At 43.1% G+C, this 27,063-nt stretch overlaps 1 protein-coding gene across 2 annotated transcripts in view; it reads right to left on the reverse strand.

The window, feature by feature from the left end:
- nav3 (neuron navigator 3) overlaps window positions 1-24,259 on the reverse strand; it is a 206,237-nt gene extending 181,978 nt beyond the window's left edge. For both annotated transcript variants that reach the window (XM_087174682.1, XM_023408709.1), the window contains exon 1: window positions 23,784-24,259. In XM_087174682.1, the coding sequence (XP_087030808.1) occupies window positions 23,784-24,041 (258 nt within the window). In that variant the 5' untranslated portion in view covers window positions 24,042-24,259. The remainder of the gene's footprint in view (window positions 1-23,783) is intronic.
- Window positions 24,260-27,063: the final 2,804 nt, after the last annotated feature.

Here is a 27,063-nt window from a genome sequence, read left to right on the forward strand (position 1 = left end):
GGTTCAAGGCTGAGGCCACGTCCCCAATGCTATGTGTTCGTTTTCAAACACATCTCTTCTGCTACGTTTTCGCCTGCTGTCCACACCACTCGGAAGTTTTCCAGCGCCTAAAACGGAGACCTTAGGAAACGGTCGCCTCCTGATTGGGTCTCATCAGCCTCGACTACCAGTGGGGAAAGTAACGTGAATAATGAATTACAAGTGTTACTGACCTTGTTGTCTTTGCTAGCAGCTGGCGTGCAGTTAAACTCTGTATTTCAACGCTACAACTGCTGTTCCTCATTCGAATTGTTTTGTGCAAATAATCAACTGCAGAGTCGACAATCTGCTCCCCGTTTCCACCGGCTTCCGCTTGCTCAGTGTGCGTGAATGGTCATGTATGTATGTGTTTTTGCTTTAAAACGAAAACATACTAGTGTGGACGTAGCCTAAGGTGACCTTGACCTCCGGCCTCTCTGTCAGAGTCAAAATAAAAATGTTGAATTTGACAGTATTGAATATTAATTGATAAAATTCTCACATCAGACCTGCACACAACCTCCTCCTCCTTTACTTTGAGGCAGATGAGTTTTATGTGTGTCTTTTTACAAAACCTGGTGGGTTTTTTTAACTAATTTCTAATGACTTTTAATCCACATTCCTTATATCATCTAAGAAGAAAACATTTTCTCCATTTTCCTCTTGAACAATTATTCTTGTGAGCAGAGTAAAAAACAGCATCTACACGCTGACGTTGTGTGTTTACAGCATGTGAGGAGTGTGAGGGCGTGAAGCCAGTCCTGAGCAGCACCCTTGCCTCTGCCTCTCTCTCTCTCTCTCTCTCTCTCCTTCACTGGTTGCCTGTCATGCTCCCTCACTCACTCTTGCAGCGCTCCATGCTTACAGCTTCAGGTCTGTTTGGCTCAGTGAAGTGAGCGCGGCCTTCAGGCTGCGAATGCTTCATGGATCCTCCCTCCCCAAAGTCAGTGTCTTGTCTATGTGAGTGTGTGTAGTTCTGTGAATCATTAGGACAGAACGCTGGAAATTCTGACTTCTTAAAATGAATAATACGACGGAGCAGCCCTCAAAGTGATGACTCCAAGTAGGAAACTTTCTCCACCCTGACTTTCCTCAAATCTCACGTCAACACCTGTAGAGGCAAAACAGCATTATTTATCACGTTTATATTGCTAAAAGTAACTTTATTCCACGCTGTGCAGTTAAGACAAGCTAGCCAATGTTCCCAAATAATACTGGCATGATATATTAGCGGTGGCTTCGGTTAAAGAAATTCTTGCGTCTTCATTTCCCTGCTGGTTTTTTCGGAACTAGTCCAATAGAACATACAAAGGTTGCAATTACGAGCTACTGGCTGAAAATTTCCAGTTTCTGTCTCAAAACGGACACAAAGCAGAGGCTTCTCTAATAACTTCAGCAGGCTCAGTCCGAGGGAGCAGCGGCTGGCGGTCAGCGTTGTGCACAGACAGCAGGAAAGATAACTTCCAGATAAGTTGTGCAGTGTTTACAAGGCCGCGCAGAGGGGTCTGAGGCTCCCAGCAGCTGACCGGAGTAAACAGGCCTCATCAGCTGAACCTGGCCTGTTAGAGCACAGAGCAGACGACCACCCCTGAGCTTTTTATGGTCCGCTGCGCATTTCTAAGTTCCAGACGTTTTGGAAGAGCCCGACTTTTTGTGTTTGTGTGTCTCTGGCGTGAGAGATGAATTAAAAAAAAAAAAAAAAAAAAACTGCTGAAAAAGATAGGTCTTTTATATTTTTGTGATTTATGGTGAAAATATGTTGCACCATAAAAAAGTGCCTCTCGGGCCTTGATGTGTTTGCAGTGGCTTGGGAGGATAACTGGATCTAAATCTGGATTTTTGAAAGTTTTTATTTATCCAGGGAAGGTTGACTTAGCATGCATGCATCTGAAGCCTTACTTCATACTCACAATGTTCCACACTTTCATGTCTGGAAGACTTCATCTGTTGGCCGCTGAGCAGCTGCAGCAGATGACTTAGAGGTCCAGTGCCTTGCTCAAGGGCACTTATGCAGACTTAAGAGCTTCTTTATTCAAATTCTCCCCAGCCCTGATTGAAACCACTGTGCCTCTGTGACCTCTGGACTGCCTTTTTTTTTTCTCAAAGCTTCAGCGACTTCATGAAGAGACGAGCTGTGGAAAGTTTGTGCGTGTGTGCGATGATGGTTGTGTGGTGGAAACTGAAGGTGGAGCGGAGGACAAACAGAGACAGAAAGAGTGGAGACAGAGAGAAATCTGCTCTTTCACAGTAAAAGCTCTAAGTTAAAGGCAGAAGAGGAGGGTAGGGACCGAGTGCCAGCAAGCAGAAGTAGAAGAAACGCCAACTGTGAGCTGCCTCGGGCTAAGTGTGACTTACTGAAGCCTGCAAAGAGTATTGATACAGGAAAACGTGCGAACGCTCGGCTTTGCTGATGGAGGCTTCATGCGATTTTTCCAGTGAGGACAGATGGAGGCTCGCCGCTAAAGAGAACTTACTGGGAAGCCTGTGCAGTCCTGACGCAAGAGGGGCATAATTCCACATGTCACAGAGCATCAATAAATATGTTAAAATATTTAAACAGATTTCCCCTAATTACATCCCTGCTGACCTCTGGATGCGCTGCTGCCTCTGGGCAGACCACTTCAGGCTCGTGTTGAAACAACCACAGATGTAATTCTTCACGTCAGGCGTCCAAGTTCGCCTGGGACGGTATTATACGGTGTACCACTTGACATGGATGGCAGTGCTCACCGGCTCTGCTGCCACTTCCAAGGCAAACATACTTTTGCTCGGTGCGGCTAATGCTCCAGCCCAAAACATTAACTGAAGTGTCGTATGCTGAGGACAGACAGAGTGCAGCCACTAAGTAAGCTGGCTGCTGTCTCAGCTCGGTGTTTGGGCTTGGCAGATTTGAGGACAGCGGTGGAAAATGTACCCATAATTCCCTCCTAATGTTCCTCCCGCCCCACCTCTTCATACACCGACTGTCTGCTGACAAAATGACTCATTTATGCTGAAGCGTCCCTCTTTCTTAGGTCTCTCCATGGTGATGACAGCTTCAGCTAAAGCTAATATTAAAGATTGCTTAAATAGTTATTACAAATTTATGAGATTTATATGTTCTGATCTAATTATGGATGACTGGGAAAACCTTGAATAGATTAATTCTGCAGGAGCAACACCTGCAGACAGATTTTAAAAACATGCTTGCATTACTAATCTGATATATTAGTCAAACTACACTGAAACATTACAAGGACAAAAATGCACCCTCTACTTTCAAGGACAGCTTTGATTATCTACAATCCTTCCACATTAAGACAAAAAAGGAGCAAAGCAGGGTTTTTCAGTTGTAAACTTTATCAACCTGATCGGTTTTTCCCCATCACAGACTTGCGTCATGTTCCCGCTGCTCCGCTTGGAACCGTTACCCCCTTTCACAAGATGAAAAGTCTCAGTGTGCGTGCGATGCGAGGCACGCTGTTGCAGCCAAATATTGAAAATGTCAACTTCCTGGCAGGCGCTGATCACCTTTAATCATCATATTGTAACGGCACTTTCCCCCCACAAGTTAGAGCAGAATAATTGTAGTGTTTGTTTTTGAAGCCTTCTTGGCTGCTCGCAGCTACAATATTAACACAATGCTCACGGTAATAACTTCTGGGCAAACCGTCATGTGTTGCCGTCTAGATAAAGCTTACAAATTCCCTGTGTAGAGCACAGCCGAGGTTTGGGGTACCATTCCCACTGGGGTCACCCATGTTTACACTGCAGTGTGATCCCACTGTGTTGCAAGGTGCTGCTTTGACATTTCCACTGGAACAACTGTGAAAATGTCAGATGTTAAACGGGATAATCCCCAGGTCCTGTGGAATGTTTGCACCTGGGCTTTTGAAAGGGGACTGTGGTTCCACTGAAGACTTACTGTATATATGGGTTAACATGCATCGAGATTATATTATGACTGCTCTCACATTGAGGTTTTGACAGCCACTGACTGAAGACACTGTTCATCTGAAGAGAAACTCCTGATTCGGATGATAAACTAACACCAAAGGGATATGTCAGTAGGGCTGCAACATCTGGAGGGAGCACCCACTGGCAACACTGTAAAATAAGTGTAACCTCAGAAACATAAGGGCATGTACATAAACGGTCTATACACACTTTCAGCAACCTGTTGAGTTTACAGAAGAAGCTAGGTGCTATGATCAAACATTTGGCTGATCCGGCTTTCTCAAAGTCTGATTGCATAACCTGGAGTTATTATAAAAACACATACACACTCAAACCATTGGGCCATAAAATCCGTCAGTAAGATGGTGTTGAGCATACTAAGCTGTAAAAATGTCTACATGCTGCTGTGCCAAAGGCGGAGGAACCCTCCCAAAATGGGGGTGAAGTGGGTTGGTATAAAGAGTAAACAACTCCGCTATTAAAGTGTTACAGCCCGGGCTTCCAGCGCCAACTGCTACTCTGGAGTGGAGACCTGGGAAAATGAGGCTCACACACACCCACACAGGAAGGCGCACACACACACATTCCTCTCTCTTTTTCACTTACTCACAATCTACTCACAGTGTATGCAAATGCACGCATACAAATGTACATAAAAAAAAAAAAGGGATGATACATGCTTTAATGTCACACAAACACACACAAACATGTGCAGCACATATATGCTAACTGGTAACAGAGTGTGCGAAAGCTGCAATCCTGCAAGTTTCTTTTTGGATATTTTACAAGGCAAAAAACCTACAGCAACTAGTTTAAAGTTTAAAGCTCCATAGTTTCCTCTTCTCCTGTGTTTTATTTGAAGTGTTAATGCATAAGAAGATATATTTGTGGTTTTAAGAACCAAAAACCATCTCAATGTAGTTTTACATCTCCTCTCTCAGGCTTCTCTCTGGAGCTCTAGTAACAACAGGTCAGTGAACCAATCAGAAGAGAGAAGGCTCTGAGCCTCTCTTCTTATTAGCTGAGAGCGGTGACTGCTTTGTTGTGACATCACAAAGTTACAGGAAGTCCTGACAGCTCATTTTAAGGCTCAGTTTCTGAATACAGGCTGTGTGCATTTCTCTGTGGACTGAGCACTTTGATACTTTCACAGTATTAATATAGAACCTAGACCTGCTTTATAATCAAACAACACATGGACATCTACCTTTACACTATATGGGACCTTTAACTTTCCTGTCAGTTTTGAAAAACATGTAAATACTGAAGCTATAGTGTGCTTGCTTCATGCATATTGAGGTCTCTATAAAAACTAATTGACTGAAAGAATAAGTGGACAAATGTGAAATAGGTTTCTCAAAGATTCCAAGATCAAACTGCATGAAACAAACACAGGAACTGCAGAGTGAGTCAGTATTATTTTAGCTGCTCCCGTACTCAGCCTTTAACCCTCATGGTGTTACCGTTGGTTTATAGTAAGCTACGAAAGGAGATCTGCAATGAGAAGCCGCACAATATTTCGCTACGGAATGGGATGCTTCTTGTTTCTTATGTCAAGTCATCTTGAATCTGGTATAATGTTAGATTACCACCCTTTTCTGTTAATCTGTATATGACCTATCAACAAGGTGTTGTAGGTAGTCCTCAACGCCAAGTGCAGTGCATTCAACAGAACAATTTCACAATGGGACACATCTCAGTCCAAAAGGGAAGGGAAGAAATGGGATGCAGCTTTTCCCATCAAACTTCTTTTCTTTTCCATTCCTCCTCACCAGCTCTGTTTGGGTCGGGTCAGAGCAACAGACATCCTGTTAAATTTAGCCCTGGACCTTTATGTCAAGCTTGTATTTCAGTTCGTCAGTCCCAATTAACCAAGTCAACCCGCTGAACAGCCACTGTTCTCGAGCAAAGCCTTGGTCTGAGAAGGAGAGAGGACGTGACCTCTGGGTGGGGGTGTAACACACTGCTGGACTGATCCAGATATCAGTCATCGAGTGGAGGTTTGTTGGATTTGGGAGAGGACGTTACCTTGCAACCCAAAGGCCCAATCTCTCTCTCACTCTCCCCTGTGTGTACCGGGGGAAATGCTGCATGGGATTGACCAGCAGACGGCCAGAAGGCTCCCTCGAGACCAGCCCTTCCTCCTCCTGCTCATTCAACACATCTGGGGAGCAGCACAGCGATCATGAGGAGAACTCAAACATCCTGGTGCACAGTCAGCACAAAGGACCAGCAACACGGCCTCAGTTGGCTTGGCTTTAGTCCACCTGAGGTCTGCTGGTACACAACATTAAAGTTTTCCTCCTGGTGCTTCTTACAAATAGCCCCAAAAGACACATGGGACTATCAATAAGTATCAAACTCTGTCAAATACTCATCCTGTGTTTTACCCAGAGTGCGGCTGCCCTCTGCAATAAGCATCAACTTTGTTTAAATCAAACATCATAACATGCTCAGCTAAATATTCCCATTTAAAGTCATTGAACAGATCTTCTACTCTGACGACGAATGACTGGAAGCAGGTATCTGCCAGCATGCAAGGCGGACTGGCTTTCCCACACTTCCAATACTGTCTGTCCAACAGCTTTTCCCTCTCTATGGTCTGGGCTATTGTATAACGCACACTGTATATACAGCTCCCTGAGCGAGTGGATCCTTACCCCCCTAAACACTGTAACTCAAGCCTCCTCTCTAAGACTAATGGCCCCTGTCAAGCTCACGGAAATTAATATCAGCCAGCACCGATCTGATGACAGCAAGAGAAGAAGAGGCGATGTTTGCCGGTCTCCATACTACCATAAACCTACTTAGACTCATCCTGACACTTCTGTGTGATTCCCTCTGCGTGGATAGAAGAATGGATTGATTAGTAGGGAATGGGTGTGATCAAGTGTCACATAGCCAGTGGCACATAAATTTTAATTTCCCGTTAGGGAGATCATGTGTAGAGGATGATGACGGTTCACTCCTTCTTCATCTATACACAAGATTCTCAAGTCATGGACAGAACTTTCTTTAGGTTTGATTTTGTCAAACTACCTTGGGTATCCCTTGACATGTAGCACCTGGCCCACACTGCATCCACCTCCCAATCCCATAAGATCAGCCTGGCATATGGTTTTAGTCCTCCACCCTCAATCCACTTCCTTTCCTTCTTCTCCTGCTCTCACGCCCCATTGCAACTTAATTCAAATGGCTTGACTCCAACCGTAACCTACAGAGTAATATTCTGTTCCTTAAGTTATGGTGTGAGGCAGCGTCCCTGACACAACTACCACTATTTCTCCTCTCCCTTCAGGATCACACTTTTCTTTCCCACCGTCCTGATTTCCTTCCCCCACAGCCTAACCCCCTACCCCCCTCCCTCTAGGTATCTTACCTTCAGCTGTTCTCTCCACAAGGCCAAAAAAAGAGGGAGCCAGATACAGAGAGCGATTAAGGTTTTAAACTTGAATGAGGTGCCTGCATCTGCTTCCAATCCAGCGGCGAGTTAACTCCTACCATCCACATGTTCTTTGAATAAGTCCTAAATAATAAAAAAAACTGTGCTGCTACTATTGACTGCTTTGCCCTCCCTTCTCTGAGAGGTTGTCTTTCTGTCTGAACGACTTCAACCCTTGTACTTCCTGGTTCCTCAAGGGTGGGATGACCTTCCCTCTCCAGTCTGGACAGTACTCAAAACTCAGCTCAACCCAACACTGTAAACCCCAATCCATCCATGACACAACATTTTATTGTTCAGGAAAGACTCTTGTGAGCTTGACTTACAGTGAGTCAATAATTTTTGATTTTACTTTTATGAATAAAGATAATATAGCCAAATTACTTTGTGTTACGTATACTAGTTATTCCCACTAATATGACAGAGAATTCTATGTTTTTAAAATGGAAATTATTTCATCATTTGTTTGAAAATGTTGTATTAAACTGAGAGAAATCTCCAATCAGATGAGGGTCATGTGTACTGATACCTTCCATGTTACTGTACTGGAAAGTTTTGCGTGCAAATAGGTTCCAATAAATCTTGCAAAGAAAAAAGCAAACTGGTATTCAGCTCAATTAATTAATTTGTTAGTTCATTAATTAGTAAATTTGACTTTAAAATTACAATCTATAATGTTACATACATAAAATGGCAAAATTATGATACAAATAAACATTCAGCAACCAGGTAATTTTATGTCATATAACATAAAAGTGGCATGTTCCCTGTTAATATGTGGTTATGGGAGTGAAGTGGAATTTAAAGTGAAGGGCAGACAACACATTTTGCATCAGCCTCTCCACATGAATCATATCCTCTCGACTCATTATAACTGCTCTCAGTCTTTTCCATCCCTCTCTTTGACTCTTTTCTCCTGTGCATTTCTTCTCCCAGCACTTCCCCCCTAAATTATCATTCAGTTCCGCCAATCAGCTGTGGCTTTGAAAATTGATCAAATCTGATCAGAGACTGTTATTCCCTCTCTTTCTTCCCCCAGTTCCTCTCATCTCTGTACTGACGACTCTCTAATTAAAATATAAATGCAAATAAAAGAAGCTGACCTCTTGATATGTCTTCAAATCTCCAAACTGCACATTTACAGATGTAATAAAGGAAAAGAACAAGGGAAATATATTTTAATGGTCCCATATAGTGTAAAGGTAGATGTCCATGTCTTGTTTGATTATAAAGCAGGTCTAGGTTCTATATTAATACTGTGAAAGTATCAAAGCCTCAGTCCACAGAGAAATGCACACAGCCTGTATTCAGAAACGGAGCCTTAATATGAGCTGTCAGGACTTCCTGTAACTTTGTGATGTCACAACAAAGCAGTCACCGCTCTCAGCTATGCACCATGCCCCGCCCACCTGGACCCACCATCCAACCTTGCGGGATTTGGATTCTCTGAGTGTTTACCTGAAATCTGCTGTATTTTTATTAGATCGTTCAGAAAACAGTCAGCCAACCAGAATACAGACTCAGAGCCTCCTCTCTTCTGATTGGCTCACCGACCTGTTGTTACTAGAGCTCCAGAGAGACCCTGAGAGAGGAGATGTAAAACTACATTGAGGTGGTTTTTGGGTCTTAAAACCAAAAATATATCTTCTTACGGATCAACACTTCTTTTTTTTTTTTTGTATATTTTTTTGGGCTTTTGTGCCTTTATTGGAGAGGATAGTAGAGACAGACAGGAAATGGGGAGGCAGAGAGAGGGCGCCGTCCGATGCAGGATTCGAACCGGGGCCAACTGCAGCGAGGACTGTATGCATTACACATGGGGCACCTGCTCAACCCACTGTGCCACTCGACGCCCTCGGATCAACACTTTTAATAAATCACCACAAAAGTTTAAAATATGGGACTTTTAAACATCATCTGCCTTCATTGTGCTTCAGGTTAAACGTTATTCATACTTTGAGGGCATCTGCATTGGAAAGTAGGATGGTGCAGTTAAAAAAAGCCTCTTGTTTATTTCCAGAGGGACAGCTGATTTGGTCAGGCAAGCTATTGGCAAATGGCCCATCGGCACGTGAACCTTGGTAGCTGCTACAAGGAACCTTTTGTCCTCTCATTAAGACTCAAGTAATGAGTCCCTTCAGTCCAAGATGGCCGACAGCCCTTTCACATCATTAAGGGATTATGGATGGAACACGTTTGCTCATTTGCTCAAGCTTTCACATACCTCCCTCATGGGCTAAAGTCTGACCTCAACCCTGAACCTGTAAACGCATGGTTGAGACAGTGACCTTCCAATGTTGACACAGGCAAATATTTCCCTTGTATGCAAGTCCCTACTACTCTACCATGTGAGGAGGGTTATTTCACTATTAAGAAGATTATGCCAAAGAATTAATCTTAAACAGTAACTAGTATTCACCAACAGGGACAGAGAAGATATTTCCCGGACTCCCTCTGGGCGTTAGCTTTAGCAGTGCCACTGTCATCATTGCAGATGCAATTCAACAAACCCACTGCTAGTTTAAATGACAACAATCAAGGCTGCTGAGTTGGGAGAGGAAATGAGCAGAGCGCCAAAAAGGGCTCAGAGGATGCATCAATGAGAAAAAAAAACCCAAGGTTGTTAAAAGCGAGTTTGAGCTTTCACGTGGGATTAACAACAACAGCAGCCAGTAAATAAAACCAAACTCCAATGTGTGTCAGGAGACTTATCCTGTGAGAAAACTTGCTCCGGCCCAGAACAGCAGAGCTTTGTTGGCCATGTGGGGAGGCTGATGGAGGGAGGCGGAGGAAGGAGGGAAGAGAAAAAGCGACAGGGGAGGGTGGAATTAGACTTCAGCTCCCCATCTCTTGAGACGCTGTCAAGGGCCAGTGGTTCATGTTTAACACTCATTAATGGCAGTTAATATACTTTATAGGCAAACTTAATATAGTGGAACTGCAGACGCTATAAGGTTGTGATGTTGAGGCGGAAATGACTTTTTTTTTTAATAGCAAGCTGTTTTGTGCTTTGGTGAAAAAGAGGTCCACCTGCAGCCCAGAGGAAGAGCAATACCAGGACAGTGGAGTACAGTAGGACTACTGTGGGACAGATGTGGATCATTAAGACCTAGCTTTCCAAAACATGGAGTCAAGACCACACATAAAGTCCACTAAAATTATTTGTCAGTGCATCTACTTATAATCACTTTCTCATTTTCTTTTCCAAATTGTGGTGGGTCTGTGCAAAACTCAGTGTGATGCCATTGAGTGTGTTGTAGAATCATACGTATGATGAGTCTCTTCCACACACATGAACACGGTGTGAACAGGCACACCACATACAGAAAGCACCAGGGCCAGGGATTCAGTCCAAGTTCTCCTCGCTGCGAGACCACCGAACCACCAAACCTCCCACTACTGAAAAACTGCTTTATAATTTATATTACTGTAAAAACCTCATTTCATTTCGTTTCACTTTTATTGACACAGACGCACAGACACAGACGTGCACCCACAAGGCTCCAGTTGCAACTTTGCAACATGCAGTTTCACACTCCATTTACTGTTACCAAAAGGCCATGGACACATCAAATGCTGCCATAATGCTCTGCAGACTGTCCAGAGGCTGGAGGGGTCACGCACCACTGAGTCAGCCGATGATCTCATGAGTGCGTTAGGATCACTGAGTCTGCCTTGACCTGCATGATCTTTCCACAACCGTAAACTTTCGAGAGGCATGTACATCAGTGTCCAGCACTGCCATGATGATAGTAGAAAGACAAACTGACAGATATATTGCATTTCAGAATGATCTCTCAGATTTCAACATTTTAAATTCAGGTAGAGTAAGGGACAAGGGTTGGGGGTTTGACCTAACAGAGGCCACCCATGTTAAACATGCACACATGGTATTGTGAGGCAATTTGAATGAAAGATTCCATGAAATGCATGCAAGAAAATCCCTCGCTGCTCAAAGTAAACATACAGAAATATATGAGAAAGTGTAATGATTTCCATTTGGCATTTTATTGGCTCTTACATAAGGCATGCACATGCAAAATGCAGAAAATAAGGAAAACCTACATGTCTGGATTGAGAAAAAAAAAAAAAGTGGAAAAATAATGAGAACATAGATGCTGGTTGTGGGTAATGATGAGTCTAAATGTGAGGGCTAACCGCTCCAAAAAAACATGTGTGCTCGCTCTGTTAAGCGCCCTGTAAAAGCTTGTGCCAAGGGAGGGTACAGCAACAAACCACCACCCAGTATCCCACCAGAGCGAGCTTTTCATCCTGCCATCTGCGTCTGAGGGTTGGTTTGTGTTTTCTATTTATTTATCAAAAACATCCCATAGTCAGGCCTTAAATGTAACCCAGGGATGGATGATTGATGCTGTTTTTCAGCAGCACTCTGTTTCACTTTCATGCTGCTACAAACATTCACACCTGGGAACTACCAACTGCAACCACAACTCTTTTTTCTCGTTTTACTGAGGAGCAACTGGAGATGAAGTTTTGCTCAAATGTAGCGTACCCACGTGATGGGAGATGAGTGTTTCTCCTCTGGGATTCAAACTTGCAAACATCAGCACATGTCGAAGTTCATCCATCCCAAATAAAAACACAACTATTTATCTCCATGTTCGGAAACATTGTGAAATCGTCATGGTGTTTAATTATAAAAATACTGATTACTATTTGAGCAACAACTTTAAAGGGTCCATATTTTACACTTCTCCTGTGATGATCCTTAAGGAGATACATTTGTGGTTTTAAGAACCAAAAACCATCTTAGTGATTGAGACTGGCTGACTGTTTTCTGATTGATCCAATAAAGACACAGCAGATTTCAGGTAAACACTCAGAGAAACCAAATCCTGGGGTGGGTGGGGCTTGGGGCATGGCTGAGAGTGGTGATTGCTTTGTTGTGACATCACAAAGTTACAGAACTCATGTCGGCTGGTTTTAAGACTCAGTTTCTGAATACAGGCTGTGTGCATTTTTCTGTGGACTGAGCACTTTGATACTTTCACAGTATTGATATATAACCTAGACCTGATCTATAATCAAACTACACATGGAAATATCAATTCGTACAATATGGTAACTTTAAGTTACTTAATTGATTGTGAGATCATATTATAAATTATACAATAATAGTTGACATACTACTTTAGTACAAACAAAATGTATAATGTGTACTTGTCTTAACCCTTGTTTCCTTGTATGACTGTATGATTATTATGACATATGAACTGTGGATTTAGGATCAGCTTATACATCAGCTTATTCAAACAGCTGTGACTTTCATTACTTTTCGTTTTTCATTTAAAAAAAAATCTAATTTAAAGAAATACCACTTGCAGCATAAAAGCTGTTGCTTCTTTTGTTTTTTGTATCATCAACAGCTCATTCATGTTTGAATTTCTATTACCAGAAGCATATTATGTGTGGTGCCTGCTTCACGAGGACCTTGTTTACAGTAAACTGTGATTAACACTGTTTTCTTCCAGCTGGAAACAACAACCTTTAAAAAAGTATGGGGACATATCTGCGCTCTGAGCCTGTACAGTTAAATGTATATGACTGTATAGTTACCATTACTCTATCTAACCCCACCTCTCCTTGGAAACCCAGTAATCATGTTGATAGCTAGTGATCTACTGCTACCGCTGCTGTGTAAGCCGTGAGTCAATACCACAGAGACCGCTCGCCTGACTCGTAACATCAGCAATCATTCTCCCTGCAAGACTCAAAACAACACACACACACACACACACACACACACACACACACACACACACACACACACACACAGGGAGCATGCCCTTGTTAGCGTGTGTTACAGGATGTGTTAGCATGTTTGCTTCCTGTCCATGCTTGGTTGGACACTTTTGACACCGGTTGTTTTGGCTTTCCCAGATGTTGCCTTGCAGCTGCCGAGGTCACAGGTAGAGAAGAGGAGAGAAGAGAAGAGGAGAGGAGAGAAGAGAAGAGAAGAGAAGAGGAGAGGAGAGGAGAGAAGAGAAGAGGGTGACCTATTCGTTCAGCAGAGGAAAGGTTATCTGTGACAGCCGGGGAGACAGAACTGGGCCAGGTGTGTGTTAACTCTCTCCTGCTGCTTTTCTCATTATAAATATCACAGAGGAAAAGATAGAGCAAAAATAAGAGAGGTGGAGGGTGGAGCATGATGGTGAAAAGGATGGAAAAAAAGGATACAAAAATAAGAGGGGGGGTAAAGGTCAAAGGAAAATAGCAGTAAGTGAGTTGGAGGGAGTGGAATAAGAGAAAAGACTCCAGTCAGAAAGGTTGAGGCCAGGGAAGTACTCAGAGAGGAATGCTGGGAATGGGAACGAGCAGCAAGACGGTGACAGGAGACGGAGGGGGAAAAAAAGAAGTGCTGGGAAGATGTGAAAAGGAGGGATTGAGGGGGAATAAAGGAAGGAGAGAGGGGGACGCTAAGAAAACAGAGCAGACAGAGAGACTGCTGACAGACAGCTAAAGAGAGTCAAATGGAGGTAAAGATGATCTGCCACTACATACTCAAAACATTGCCTGTGTGTCAGTGTGTGTTTGTATAGGTGAGTATGTCTCTCTCCTACGACCTTATAGTATCCTACTAAAACAACAGCCTCCCAGTATCTCTACCGCTTAGCTTACTTATTAACATGTTACATCCTGTTTGTTTCACATGGCGCTACAACACTGTCAGACTTACAGTGGACCATTCATCTTCCCTATCAAGACCTACTGTATTACCCATAATGCAACCTGTCTGGCGGAAGTGTGATCGGAGATTCGGATGTGTTACATTAGTAGCCGCTAATGTAGCCTGCAGGCACTAGCCTCAAGCAGAGATCTGGTCTGGTAAGTTCACTTCTCTCTCTCTCACATCCCCAGATTTTCAGACTTGTAGCCTTCAGGCTAAGTCCAAGTCCAATCACTGAGACTTCACACGGCTCTACACTATCGGCTTTATACTACTTTTGTCACATATACAGTCGTACTCCAGTTTCCCTTTAATCCATGCAAGAACCACAAGGAGTAAAATGACAATTTATAGTTTTCAGGAAGTTACATGCTGGAGCTTCTTCTGCCGAGGCAGTGACTTCCTGGAGTCTCAGCTCGTTGCTTAAGAACCTCACAGTGTCCAGGAAGTCAGAATTTCCAAAATATTGAACTATTCCTTTAAGGCAGCTCCTGCCCTTAATATAACTATTCACGGTTACTTAAGATATGTGCTTAGCTTCTCCGATATTATAAAGTTAATGTGTGTGTATGTACGCAGTGTGTGTCAATGTATGTACAGTGGTATCTTTAAACTTTAGATTAGTCTGATATCACTATCCAGTGCGACTAATACAAACAATTCTTAGAAGAAAGATGAAAAGTCAGTTCTCACCTTGACGCTAAAAGACAGACACATGAAGACAAAAATCATCCTTCCACCTTAAAAACAAAGCAAGAAATGAGAACAAGATACACAAACTCTTGTTCATGCATTTATTTCCAGCAGGCTAGACCACTGTAACGGTATCTTCCCAGATTCATCACTAACACCATGAAAGTAGAGCACATCACACAGGTCCTTAAATCACTGACTTCCTGTGCGTCAAAGGATAGATCTTAAAATGCTACTACTGGTCTATAAAGCACTAACGTGTCTCGTCTCTGATTTACTTGTATGTTATGAAGCATTCAGACCCCTCAGGTGATCTGGGACCGGTTTATTCAGTGTTCCCAGAATCAAAACCTAGCAAAGTGAAGCAACTTTTAGTTTTCTATGCTCCACAAAGGTGGAACAAGCTTCATGAACACTTGAGGTCAGCTCAGTTAAATCAGAGCTTAAAGCTGCAGTGTACCAATGCATTAAATACATAACCTATTTTTAATCTTTAACTGTTCATTTGCTTGTTTTTGCTTTTGATTCTTTTTTTGATCGCCTTTTAAATGCAATTTTAATGTCATCTTAATGTCTTATTCTTATAGTGATAGTTTGGGTTATTTGAATACGGTAGTTCAGCGGTTCACAAACTGTAGTTCCAAAGTAAAGGGCTGTTTGACGGCATGATAAAGTGGTGAAAATATTCAAAATAAAGCGCACACTTGAACTGGTATTAGCATGGGCATGTTTTTAAGTGGCTAAAACACATTTTTTCTGCTAACCAAGTCCACAGCAGCTCATCACTCTGCTTCTGGACCGGTACTCCTGCTGCTTCTCTCAACTGTTAACGACCTGATCTAAATGTACTGCAGGTAATACACTGACTATAGATCAGTACCTCACACAACCCAACATCAAATAACCCGAACTATCACTTTAATGTATTTCTATGCCTCTGTAAGGCACTTTAAACTGCCTTGTGCCTGAATGGCGCTATATGAATAAACTTGCTTTGCCTTACATAAATGTTAACAGAGGCAACAAAACTGACAAATTCCTGGAGGACTGAACGAAAGTTCTGCAGTATTTGAGAAAAGGTTCTGTGACTGCGATGGGACTTTTGCACTCCCAACATCTCCAGCTGTTAGTTGTGCATCTTTGTGTATTTAAGTGGGTGTGCTGGTCTCCAGAACATGACCTATAGTTAAAAGCCCTTTCTCTTTCTACAGTCAAATATCCTGCAGGGGATTCTACAGCATCAGATACATGTCTAACATAAAATCTGTTCCTGTGTTTGCTTTTCTTCTTTTATGGTATTAAACAACAAACAAGTGAAGCATCCGTCTCTTGGATCATTAGCAAGCCAACCTTTGAACTAGAAGAAGACCTGGTGCGAGTGTGTGTGTGTTTATATGTGTTTATGTGCCATACCAGCCTCTGCATGAGAGCAGGGTTACTTTCCTTCATGCACAAGCACACGCTTATACTTTTTCCTGCCTCCATTCAGTGCCACGATACCTCACACACAGAACATTTGAGAGAGAAGCTCAGTACGATGCAGTGTGTGGCTTTGTTTGCTTTAATCTGTTATTTGTTGAATTATGTAGCCTTAGGTCAGAGAGACAGAATGGAGACCTAAAAACCAAGATGAAATGCACAATGTCAATGGTCCCATATTATATAAAGATAGATGTCCATGTGTTGTTTGATTATAAAGCAGGTCTAGGTTCTATATTAATACTGTGAAAGTATGAAAGCCTCAGTCCACAGAGAAATGCACACAGCCTCTATTCAGAAACTGAGCCTTAAAACCAGCCGTCAGGACTTCTGCAACTTTGTGATGACATAACAAAGCAGTAACAGCTCTGCCCACCTGGACCCACTATCCAACCTTGCAGGATTTGGTTTCTCTGAGTGTTTACCTGAAATCTGTTATATTTTTATTAGATCAGTCAGAAAACAGTCAGCCAATCAGAAGAGAGGCCCAGAGCCTCCTCTCTTCTGATTGACTCACTGACCAGTTCATTCAGATGGTTTTTGGTTCTTAAAACCACAAATATATCTTCTTATTATGGATCAATACTTCAAATAAAAAAAATAAATAAAAAAAAATAGAAAAAATAAAATAAAATATGGGACCTTTAAGTGTCATTAAGGAAGATAATGAACTTCTAAGCTTCCGCTCTGTTGCTTAATATTCAATTAAAAGGTAGTGTGAGGTCACAATGGGTCATCTTTTCTTTTATACGAAAGATACTCCGACAAGAACCCTCAGCCTTTGCTGAATCTTCTTCATGGATTTCTACCTAAAAATGTTTCACTGCTAAACTTGTGTACTTGAACTTGTTTTTCTTCGTGTTTTGGAGTGAACATTGTGACTGTACTTCCAGGGGAGGGTATTTTTAACCAGTGTGGCTGTACTGTAAACACCAGCCGCTCTGTGTGTTCTCACTCCAAGATTTAAACACCACGGCCCGACAGCAGACTCCCCGCGGCACAAAAGGCAATGAAATACTGTGTGTAAGACAAAAGGCACAGGGAGAGCGAGGGAGAACGAGCACTGGAAAGCATAATATTGTCTCAACTATTTTCCCAATTTCGACCCAGGGGTCATTTAGAAATCTCAGCGCTGTGGGGGGAATGTTGCTGAAGTGGACGGACTAATGCAAAAAATGGGAGCGAATCACATGAGTGGTAGTTATTCAACTGCAACATATGTTAACCTAATCTGATTTTTTGTTACTTTTCTTGGGTTAATTTGATAATCTTATGGTTCAAAATCATGTGTTAGACCAAAAATCACTGCCATGTTTCCAACTTGGACCAGGCCAAGTGAGCTGGGGTGGACTCCCCTGTTAACACATTATTTCTGATTGGCTGAACAGACCACAGACTTGTTGACCTTCAAGTGCAATGCTGCTACAGTTGCAGGGACAAACTACTGCAGAGCAGCAGAAAGAACATGGAGACTATGATAAAGTAACAGTCATGGGCTGCATCTTTCTACTACGGCAGTTTTAACCGAGGCAATTTTCGAGCCATCTCTCACGTCATTTTCACTGAAGTTGGAGTTTCTTTTTCAAGAATGCACTTTAGAATCGATGAAAGCCTAACAAGCACTCCAGGCTCATCACAGTGTGTTTTAAAGATCACTCTCTGACCTCGCTGGCTGGAAGAAGTGCAAATATAGCAGCGTTGCTCTTCCTGCTGGTTAGCTTTCACACCTCCCTCACAACGACAACTTCTCTTCCAGATATGGAGTCCGGCACACGGCAAGTCAGACCACCCATGACTAGGACACGTTCAGACACCCCCCCCCCCCCCCCACCTCCAACCCCACTCAGCCTCTCCCTCTACTGGAACAAGTTGGCCCCCTTTCACTCCCTGTGTTGTCTCGGTTGTTTCAGCAGTGTCAGAGCCACTCGAGGGGGAAGAGCAAGGGCTGGGCAAGAGCCAGACAGACAGACAGAGAGAGAGAGAGAGCACATTTTGTCTACTGATGTGCTGGACAGAATCATGAATGCATCACTGCTGAAGTTTTCCATAGGTTAAGTAGGCCAGTGCTGTGCACAGCTGTTAAATGCTAACATTGTTGAGATAGATGGTAGAAAAATGATCGAATATTCTACAAGTTTCCTATTTATATTCCCCTTTCACATCACTACAAACGCTCAGTACAAGATGCAATCGTCACTGTCATGGAGCTAATGAATATAAATGTTGATTATAAATGAAAGTAGTCTGATTATATGCAAAATGCATTTATATTTGCTCAATATTAGAGGCTGTATGTCACATTAAATCAATGGCATGATTAAGGTGTGCAACTATAAGTCTGTTTTGTAGCATGTGAAGCCTAATGTATCTTTATTTTCATCATTTCATTTTAAATAAGTTATAATTATATAACACATAAAGTGCATAACTGGGGAGATATCACTAAATACAAACAGAAAAACAAAAAAACTGAAGAAAAAAAAGTAGAAAGAGGGAGACAGAAGACAAGATAAACAGGCAGCATCAGGCCCACCCAGAGAAAAGAGAAAGGTTTGTTTACATTCTACTCACTCAAACTCACTGGACCCCAACATTATTCCCTGAGGCACTCTGCCTCACTTTCTTAATTCGAACCAACCCATATTGTTGTCTTGAGGATTATCAGGTCAGAGTATGAGCTGCACAAAACAAACAAACAAATAAAACAACAATAGACCCTAATTATTCTGCTTACTCCTCAGTGTACACACCACATGTACACACGAGAGAGAGAGAGAGAGAGAGAGAGAGAGAGAGAGAGAGAGAGAGAGAGGATCGGCAGGATGTTTTTTGTTCTTTAAGTGGGTGAGTGTGTTTGGCACTAAGCTGCACTTCCGGCAAACACGTATGTAGTTATTCACAAGGAGCAACATTCCCACATCAGAGGCCAGCTAAAATAGCAGCCTGCAACACGTATACAATGAGCTGCATTTCTGAGATAACACACATCCAGACAGAAGAGAGGGCATAACAGCGTAGACTGTCAGCACAGAAAGATAACTTCAAAATCAGTCCTCAGGTACTTGTGCATTAATCCTGCACCTAATTGTTTTTTTAAGCCTATACAACCATTGTATTTTTTATACTCTCTATGTTTTATAAAAAACAGTTATGAGACCTGTAAAAAGAAGGCTCAGCTTGAGTTTCCCAAACATTTTACTGTTAGGGTTAGAATAAGTGCACAATAAAAAGTGGGACTTTTGTGTGACTCTAAATGTTAAACTAACTGGTGTTTGGAAGCTGACCTGACCAAAATGTCATCATTCTGAGGAACTCAATCCACTAATTGGCCATATTCTCAGGGTTAGGACCAAAAATCTAAAGAAAAAGAGGTTACAGGAGCAGGCTAGACAACCCTGTCTCTGAGAATTTACCTTCACAACTAAACTGCAACAGCAAACACGTTTTGTAGGAAATGTAACCAGGCAACATATTTTTTTTAATGAATTATGCACTACATTCAATAACAGCAGCATAACTGCCAGGAGGTGGCTGGTGTGGATGTAGACCAGGGTTCACATCCAGAGTCACATCTAGGTTTAGGTAACAAAAGCACTTCAGTTAAGGTAAGGGATAGATTGTGGTTTTCGTTAAATGTAAATAAAAAGCTTGTGTCTAAAGTCACTGTGAGCCTTTTCTGTATTAAACCAGCCCAAACATTACCATAGAAAAAGTGTAATAATGCTGCAGTCACTTCAAGTGGATATTGTACAGCAAGATCAAAAGATACCCTCTTTACTTTTATACAAAACATCATCCAAGTGCAATAAAGTTTCCTACAAAACTTATTTGTTGTTACAGTTTAGTTATATAGAAATATAATTTGTAGTAGTAGACAGGGTTGCACTTGACCGTCATAAACTTAAATGTGATACTTAGGCATCAGACGGCATTTGCTGGAAAGCATCAAGGACTGAACAGACATAACTTTAGGTAAATCCCATAAGCACCCATGGAATTCTTCAAGCATAAACGAAGATAAATACAATCAACATCACTTGTTCTTCTGCCATACTGCATATTTAAGAAAAAAAAAAGGTGTGATGCAATTTTCAGCCCTATCTCAAAAAGAACTGTAAATTACCCAAAAGTCCCCGGGCGGCCTGATTTGGACAGCTGCCAGAACTCTTGATGCACAAGATAATTCCCTATCAGTGGTGGCGATGGCGTTGACACTTCATTAAAGCCCAGTCGCCTCAGATAAGCTCGTCATCCTGCAGAGCCAGAGGCGGTGACTGATATGAACTGTCAGGGGAGAGAACAACAGGAAGAGCGAACGTCTTGCCTTGTTCTCGTCTCCATCGTGGAAGGGAAGTCCGAAAATCCTTGACAGCCAAGAGTCATAGATGGATTATGAGAGTGCAGGTGTTGCACAACACCACCAGAGAAACTGGAGGCATGTGAACATCAGTCATGCAAAGTTAGCCAGGGAGGTTATAAACTCACAGCACATTGTACATGTTAGTTTATGATCAACTATATACCTATATCTACTTTTTTCATATTACCAAATTTCCTAATGGTGACAACAATCCACAATTACCATCTACTACACTAATTAATCTAATAATATCTTGACAGTTGATAGTTGCAGACCATGTGCAAGTGGTTAAATGCATTATATTAATAGCTAGATTAGTCAAGTTAACTAAATGCAGTCAATAGTTCAGGCAATATACACTGTATTCCCAAACCCGACAGCTGTGCATCATGTTCGGTTGAGCTCTGCAGTATCTACAGTAAGTTAACACATCCCTGTGCTCACACAAACCCAGACACAACTTAAAGACACTCCCATGAAACTAGGTGTAGCCTGCTGTGCTGATCCACGTGGGATTATCTTCACACAGTAAAAGTGGACTGTCATAATACTGCTGAGATCAGGCACAACTGATTCTGAATGGTGTCCAACATTAACCTCGTCTAGCCTGCTTGTGCCCTTTATACACCGTTACACACCCCGGTAGCATCGGCTCTGCGCGCTTCCCCTGGCAGCAGACATTCAATGAGCAGCGGCGCTTCTTCCACCAGGGCGACGTGTGTTAAATGTGAAACATCTAAGTCCCAACGCAGCGGTTGGGCCTTCAGCCTTCAACTTCGGGCTGAGCTACGGATCGGATTTGTTTCAGCGGAGCTTGTCTTAAGATTCACTTGGACTTCCTCCTTGGCTTTGCGCAAAACAACATCAGGCCTGCTGTCTTCTGCAAACACCACAGCAAAGAGAAAACAAATCCCTTCTTCCTCTGTCCTTAACGCTGAGCCCTCATTTATTTTTCTTGCACTTGTGTCATAATCGTTCTGCAGGCAGTGGGTACAGTAGCTCCATGCTGAGGCCATTATAACATGGGACAAATACTCTTTTTACTATTCACCTCTTTATTGAGCAGACAGGTGGAATTTTCCACCACCACTAACTAACTAAAGTCATTCATACTTTGGCAAACACCACTCAGGTTAGGATGTTTAACCTCAGGCAAACAAGCCAACACATGCTGGCACTACTGTATGTATATGAGGGGGGGCATGTGTGCAAACAAGCATGCAGTCATGCACTACACGCATGCACACACACACACACACACACACACACACACAGTCCTACGCTTGATCCCGCTTGATAATAGGACTCCACACTAAACAAGGAGTGCTGGTGAACGTAAAGGAGTAATGACAGCGTTTACTCCTCCTCCTCCTCCTCTGCCTGTTTTCCTCTGAAAACCCAGAGAGTAAAGCTCTTAAGGGACTACACAACACAATTAGACAGACTAATTACCCCTTCCATACCACCCATTCCTCACCCACACCGACAGGCTGGGACAGGCAGGGCTTTTCTGCCTGCCTGCCTCCCCCATGCTTTCCAACGACAGGGACTGTTACAGAGGTCCAGTGATTGTACATGTCAGGCAATTTAGCTGATGCTCCATCAATAAGAGCATGAGAATAGTCTTAGAAAGCAGAAGCAGGGCAAAGGTCAGAGCCACAGTGTAACTGCAGCAAGTCTGCTACAGAGGAGCTTGAAGAAAATGGACTGTAATGAATTAAAGGTCAAACAAGTTGTACATACTAGTTGAGAGGGAAGGTCCGATACAACCTGCATGAAAGGTTTAGTTCTCAGAGCATGATGGGAGATGGATGCTGACACATTGGTCTTCAGCTTCATCTTCCTCAAACTCTAACAGCTACTTTTAATGGACCAAACAGGAGGTTTTTAAGAACCCAGTTGCGTTAACAAGCTGAAAGTCAAGCTAAAGTTGCCAGTTCAGCAGCAGGTTAATGATGAAACACACACACACACACACACACACACACCCTTCTCATAATCACCCTGCAGGCGATTTGGACTCAGTCACGGACATGCTGGGAGGATTTAGAGGCAGGGGAGCGCTGACCCATGCTTTGATGTCTTCTGCCCATGTTTCCTCTGGGTCACGAGGAAAATCAGCAGCTTTGTTCAGTATCAGAAGTCTGAGAGCCAGAAAAAGAATCAGGGTCAGGGAATCTTTTCTTTTTTTTTTTTGTCTCTGTCAGGAAGTCTTGTAACGGTAGAAAGAGGCAGCAGCGGGCGGAGAGGAGAGGAGGGGAGGGGGGAGAGATCAACCGGCCAAACAGGAAAGTTTCAGTTTGTGCTCTGACAGCTCTGGATGTGGGACGGGCCGAGGCGCCGCTGAAACTATTTGGCGGGGAGTTTTGAAAACTCCTTCCTCCTCAAGATTGGACCTACCCCGCCTTCTCTGCTACAGCCTGAAGAACCTGAGCCAAACATTTCTGCAAAAAGGAAAGAACTTGGCACGGACGGAGTTTAGTATGGCGAAGCACTTAACAATGATCTCTGTGCGTCCATTAAACCATCTGCAACATTTTGACGCTGTTGGAGATATTGAGAATATAGTCTGGGAGCGAGGGGGGCACACTGGTAATCTATCTGAAATATTACCCTGCATCAGGAGACAGGATGGGGAGGGGGGGCATGTTCCCCTCATCTGTGGGGCTTCTCAGGTAGCACATTACCTCTGTATTAGTCTCCAACCCCACAGAGGAGCTGACACGGTTCACTTCACAGGTGGGGATCTTAATAGTCTTCACTAAATACTCCAACACACACAATCCCTGAACTTTCCATTCCACACACACACACACACACACACACACACACACACATTAGTAAATTATATACAGAGTGAATGGGCAGCAGGATGAGGTAATACACTGCCAGTGATACGTTAGTCATCTAGTTTCCCCTCTTCTCTGATGATCACAAACCAGCGACATCATCTCACACATGAGTCATTCGCGTGTGCTCGTGCCCAGAGCGAGGCCAGACACCTGCGCAAAGCCCGATGGAGGAAACCAGCGGGACAGACAGAGACAGACAGAGAGACACTGCTGGCTCGCTCACCCCTGACACCTGTGGAGCGTCACTACGCTTCCTATACACACACAGACACACACACAGACACACACAGCAAGAGTGTGTGTGTCTCCACTAACCTTGCAGATCTTGCTTTCCTCCGTCTCAGCTCTGGACTTCCCTTCAGGTGTCCTCTCCTGCTGGTAATCAGACTTGATTGACAGCTGGCAGGAGAGCCCCGGGGTGCCCTCACCTGCCCTGAGCTCCTGCTGCCGGGCCATGTAGCCCTGTGAGGCGGCCGCTCTGACCGCGCTGGGGATGGGGAGAGCCGTGTGCACCGGTTTCGTGCCCACTGTGGAGGGTTGCCTGAGCTTGGAGGCTACGCCAACCACCGGCATGGTACTTCCCAAGCACAAAAATAATAACACAGGAGGGGGAGAGAGGTCCAGAAAAGTACTGTGAGGGAAGGGGAAACAAATCTGCAGAGTCTCCCACTGATGTCTGGCACTGGAACGGAAGGAAAAACTAAAAAAAAAAAGAAAAGAAAAAGAAAAAAAAAACAGCAGTTGCCTCTCAGACTGAGAGGAAAGCAACTGCGCTCATTCTGTAGCCTACAGCAAGCAGGGCTCACAGAAACTGAGAGGGCTTCTCCTTCCTCCAGCTCACTCCCTCCTGCTTCTCCTCCCACAAGCAACACTGCTCCCTCCCCTTCCCTCACTCTCTCCCTCTCTCCCTCACTCGCTCACTGTCAGAAGTGTACACCACAAAGTCAGCCAAAACAGTTCAAGGGGGCGTGAACTCCTCTGGAAGGTATAACCACCACTCGGCAAAAACCGTGATTACAGAGACCTGGCTGAGTGTGTGTGTGTGTGTCTGTGTGTTTGTGTGTGTGTGTGGGTGTGTGTGTTCAGTGTTCCCCAACACAACTGTCAAAACAGCTCTCTTTCTCTGTCCCCCTCTCTCTCTCTCTCTCTCTCTGCTCACGCTAACACTGAACACTGGAAATAGACGCTCTCTCTCTGTCTACATCTGGAGCTGCCCCTCCCTTCCATGAGAGCAATAGTAAAAATGTGAGAGGGGAAAAAGCCCTAAGAGTTGTACATAATAAGGAAATCTTAAAGCGTTGAAATAAGAAAAGGAAAATTCCAGTATGAACAGCTGGCGGACGAGGTTGGAGGTGTCTTTATTAGGAAAAAAAAGCAAACTTTCAATCAGGTACCACACTGAAGTTATTGCTGTAGCTCAACTGCTTTCTGCTTTTAAGCTGGTTGTTGCAGTGGTTGCTCGTTGCCTGAGACTGGACTGTGTCTGAGTGACTCTTGGCCACACTCACTCTCTGCCTTTCTTTTTTATTCCTCCTGATAGGGACACTGCAGCATAAAACACACCAGCCTCATACATGTGCGTATTATATACACATACATATGTATTGCGAAATGATATTCAATTTCTGCTTATTTTTGGTTGGTATTCATAAATATTTATATTATACCTTCATCCATACTTCAGTATATATGTTAATGACTCAGACACTGGCTGGATCCATTACACACAAATGAATCCTGGAGACCTTTGCTCATATCCAGACAATCCAGTGATGTCAGGGCCTCAGTTTGCTTCCAAGTGCTTGTCGGGCGTTCAGAGAGTTTTCAAAAAGCCGGACCTTTTCCGATGTCGGAACTGGGCGGCTACAGCCGACAGTTTTTGTAACATTTCGAAAGGGGGAATCTGAGACGCAGCAAATGTCCAAGTGTGCAGAGGTAAGAAAGTAGAGTAACACTGAGAAGGTCTCCAAGGAGAAACTATTTGAAAGTGTGTAATATTATCCACATTTGTCCGACTCCGTAATGCTTTACTTAGTAACTTGTTACAGTCATGTGATTACTTTATTCAGTAACTCGTAGTGTTAGCAATACCGGCACTTTGACATTCGAGAGTCAGCTTGGTGGCTGTGTTACTGGAGGTGGGATGGAGGATTGATATCAGTTTGGTCTCTTTTTGGTCTAGATACAAAGGATGCGACGTGTGGGTGTGGAGGGTTTGGAGTTGTTTAAGGCGTCTTTGATGCTGCTGACATTTGACAGCAGAGTGATATACAGCAGAGTATATAACATTTGAGTAATTAGCAAAGTGTTTTCAATGAGTAATGTGTAATGATGAATTTAATTAGTTCTTAAGTGACTCTCCCAACACTGTTGATGCTGTAGATTATTAATGGTTGGTGAAAGTGTGTGAAATATCTTAACTTGAAGGAACCAAATTGGCAATGGTGAACAGCTGCTGGAAGCAGCCACAAAATTGGTTTCAGGCTGCTTGTGTGTGAAACAGACACTGAATCAATGTATATCACTGGTGTGGACAGCAGGAGGCTGACAGCATCTCCCACAAACATGACAACCACTGAAAAAAAAAAAAAAAAAAAAAAAAAAAAAAAAAAAGTCCACTCTCCTTCAAACAACATGACCCCAGCGTTTGACACACTGAGCGTTACAGTAAATCTCTTCTAGTGCTTCTTTTGATCAGTGGAGTTTTGAAGTGTTTAGAGCATTGTTCTCTGACCGGTTGAGTTGGGTGTTACAGCGTATTAATAGGGTGTTTGTAACATTAGAGAAAGGGCTGACAGCAGGATTAATACAGGACAGATATGAATCAGTGACAGAGGATTTCTTCAAAGACTATGATCGTACTCAGCGTTGGGAGCTGTATGTGTTCTATCAAATGTTTTGTTTTGTGAGACACAGATGAGTCTTACTGCATTTGGACTTCATTAACTGGACACAATATAACATGTAAACCCCCCCCTCTTTTTTTTTCTTCTAATGGCTCCCTGCTTTGTGCAAGACATAAAAGGGAGTGAAAGTTTTATATGGAAAGGCTCCATCTGGTTCAGTTTAGAGAGGCGAGGAGATGTGCTGGAGTTGGAGGGGCACGTTGTGGTGTCACGGCAAACCGGAACTTTTTAACACGGCACCGTCCAATAAAAAAAAAAAAAAAAAAAAAAAGCAGAGGAAGGAAAACCAAACAAATCATACCAAAACCTCACAAATGTGACCTTACCACAGAAATCAAAACACCTTAAAATGTATCATCATCCACCAAACAGATGATGGGCAGTTTCCCTCTCTTTTCTTTTGAAGGTCAAATGTCAGGGTGAAAAAAAGCCTTATAGAAATCAGTTAAGTATGACATGACTATTTAACACACTGCTCTTTCATGCTGCTTCAGTGCCTTTGACAGTCAATTGCCTTAATAGGGACACTGCTTCCCCCCCTTGCCACAGAATAGTACCAGCTACTCCAACATGTTTTCAATCATGCACCAGGGGCTATCATGACAAGCCTAAAACAACAGGATACCACGTGAATGAATGGCATGGGTCCAACTCCGACTCCGACTGCTGCTGCCTGCCGAGTTACACGA

The sequence above is a fragment of the Seriola lalandi genome, unplaced genomic scaffold (assembly GCF_002814215.2).
Source record: "Seriola lalandi dorsalis isolate HSWRI2012SDOR001 ecotype SW California unplaced genomic scaffold, Sedor1 jcf7180002054371, whole genome shotgun sequence".
NCBI classification, from domain to species: domain Eukaryota; kingdom Metazoa; phylum Chordata; class Actinopteri; order Carangiformes; family Carangidae; genus Seriola; species Seriola lalandi.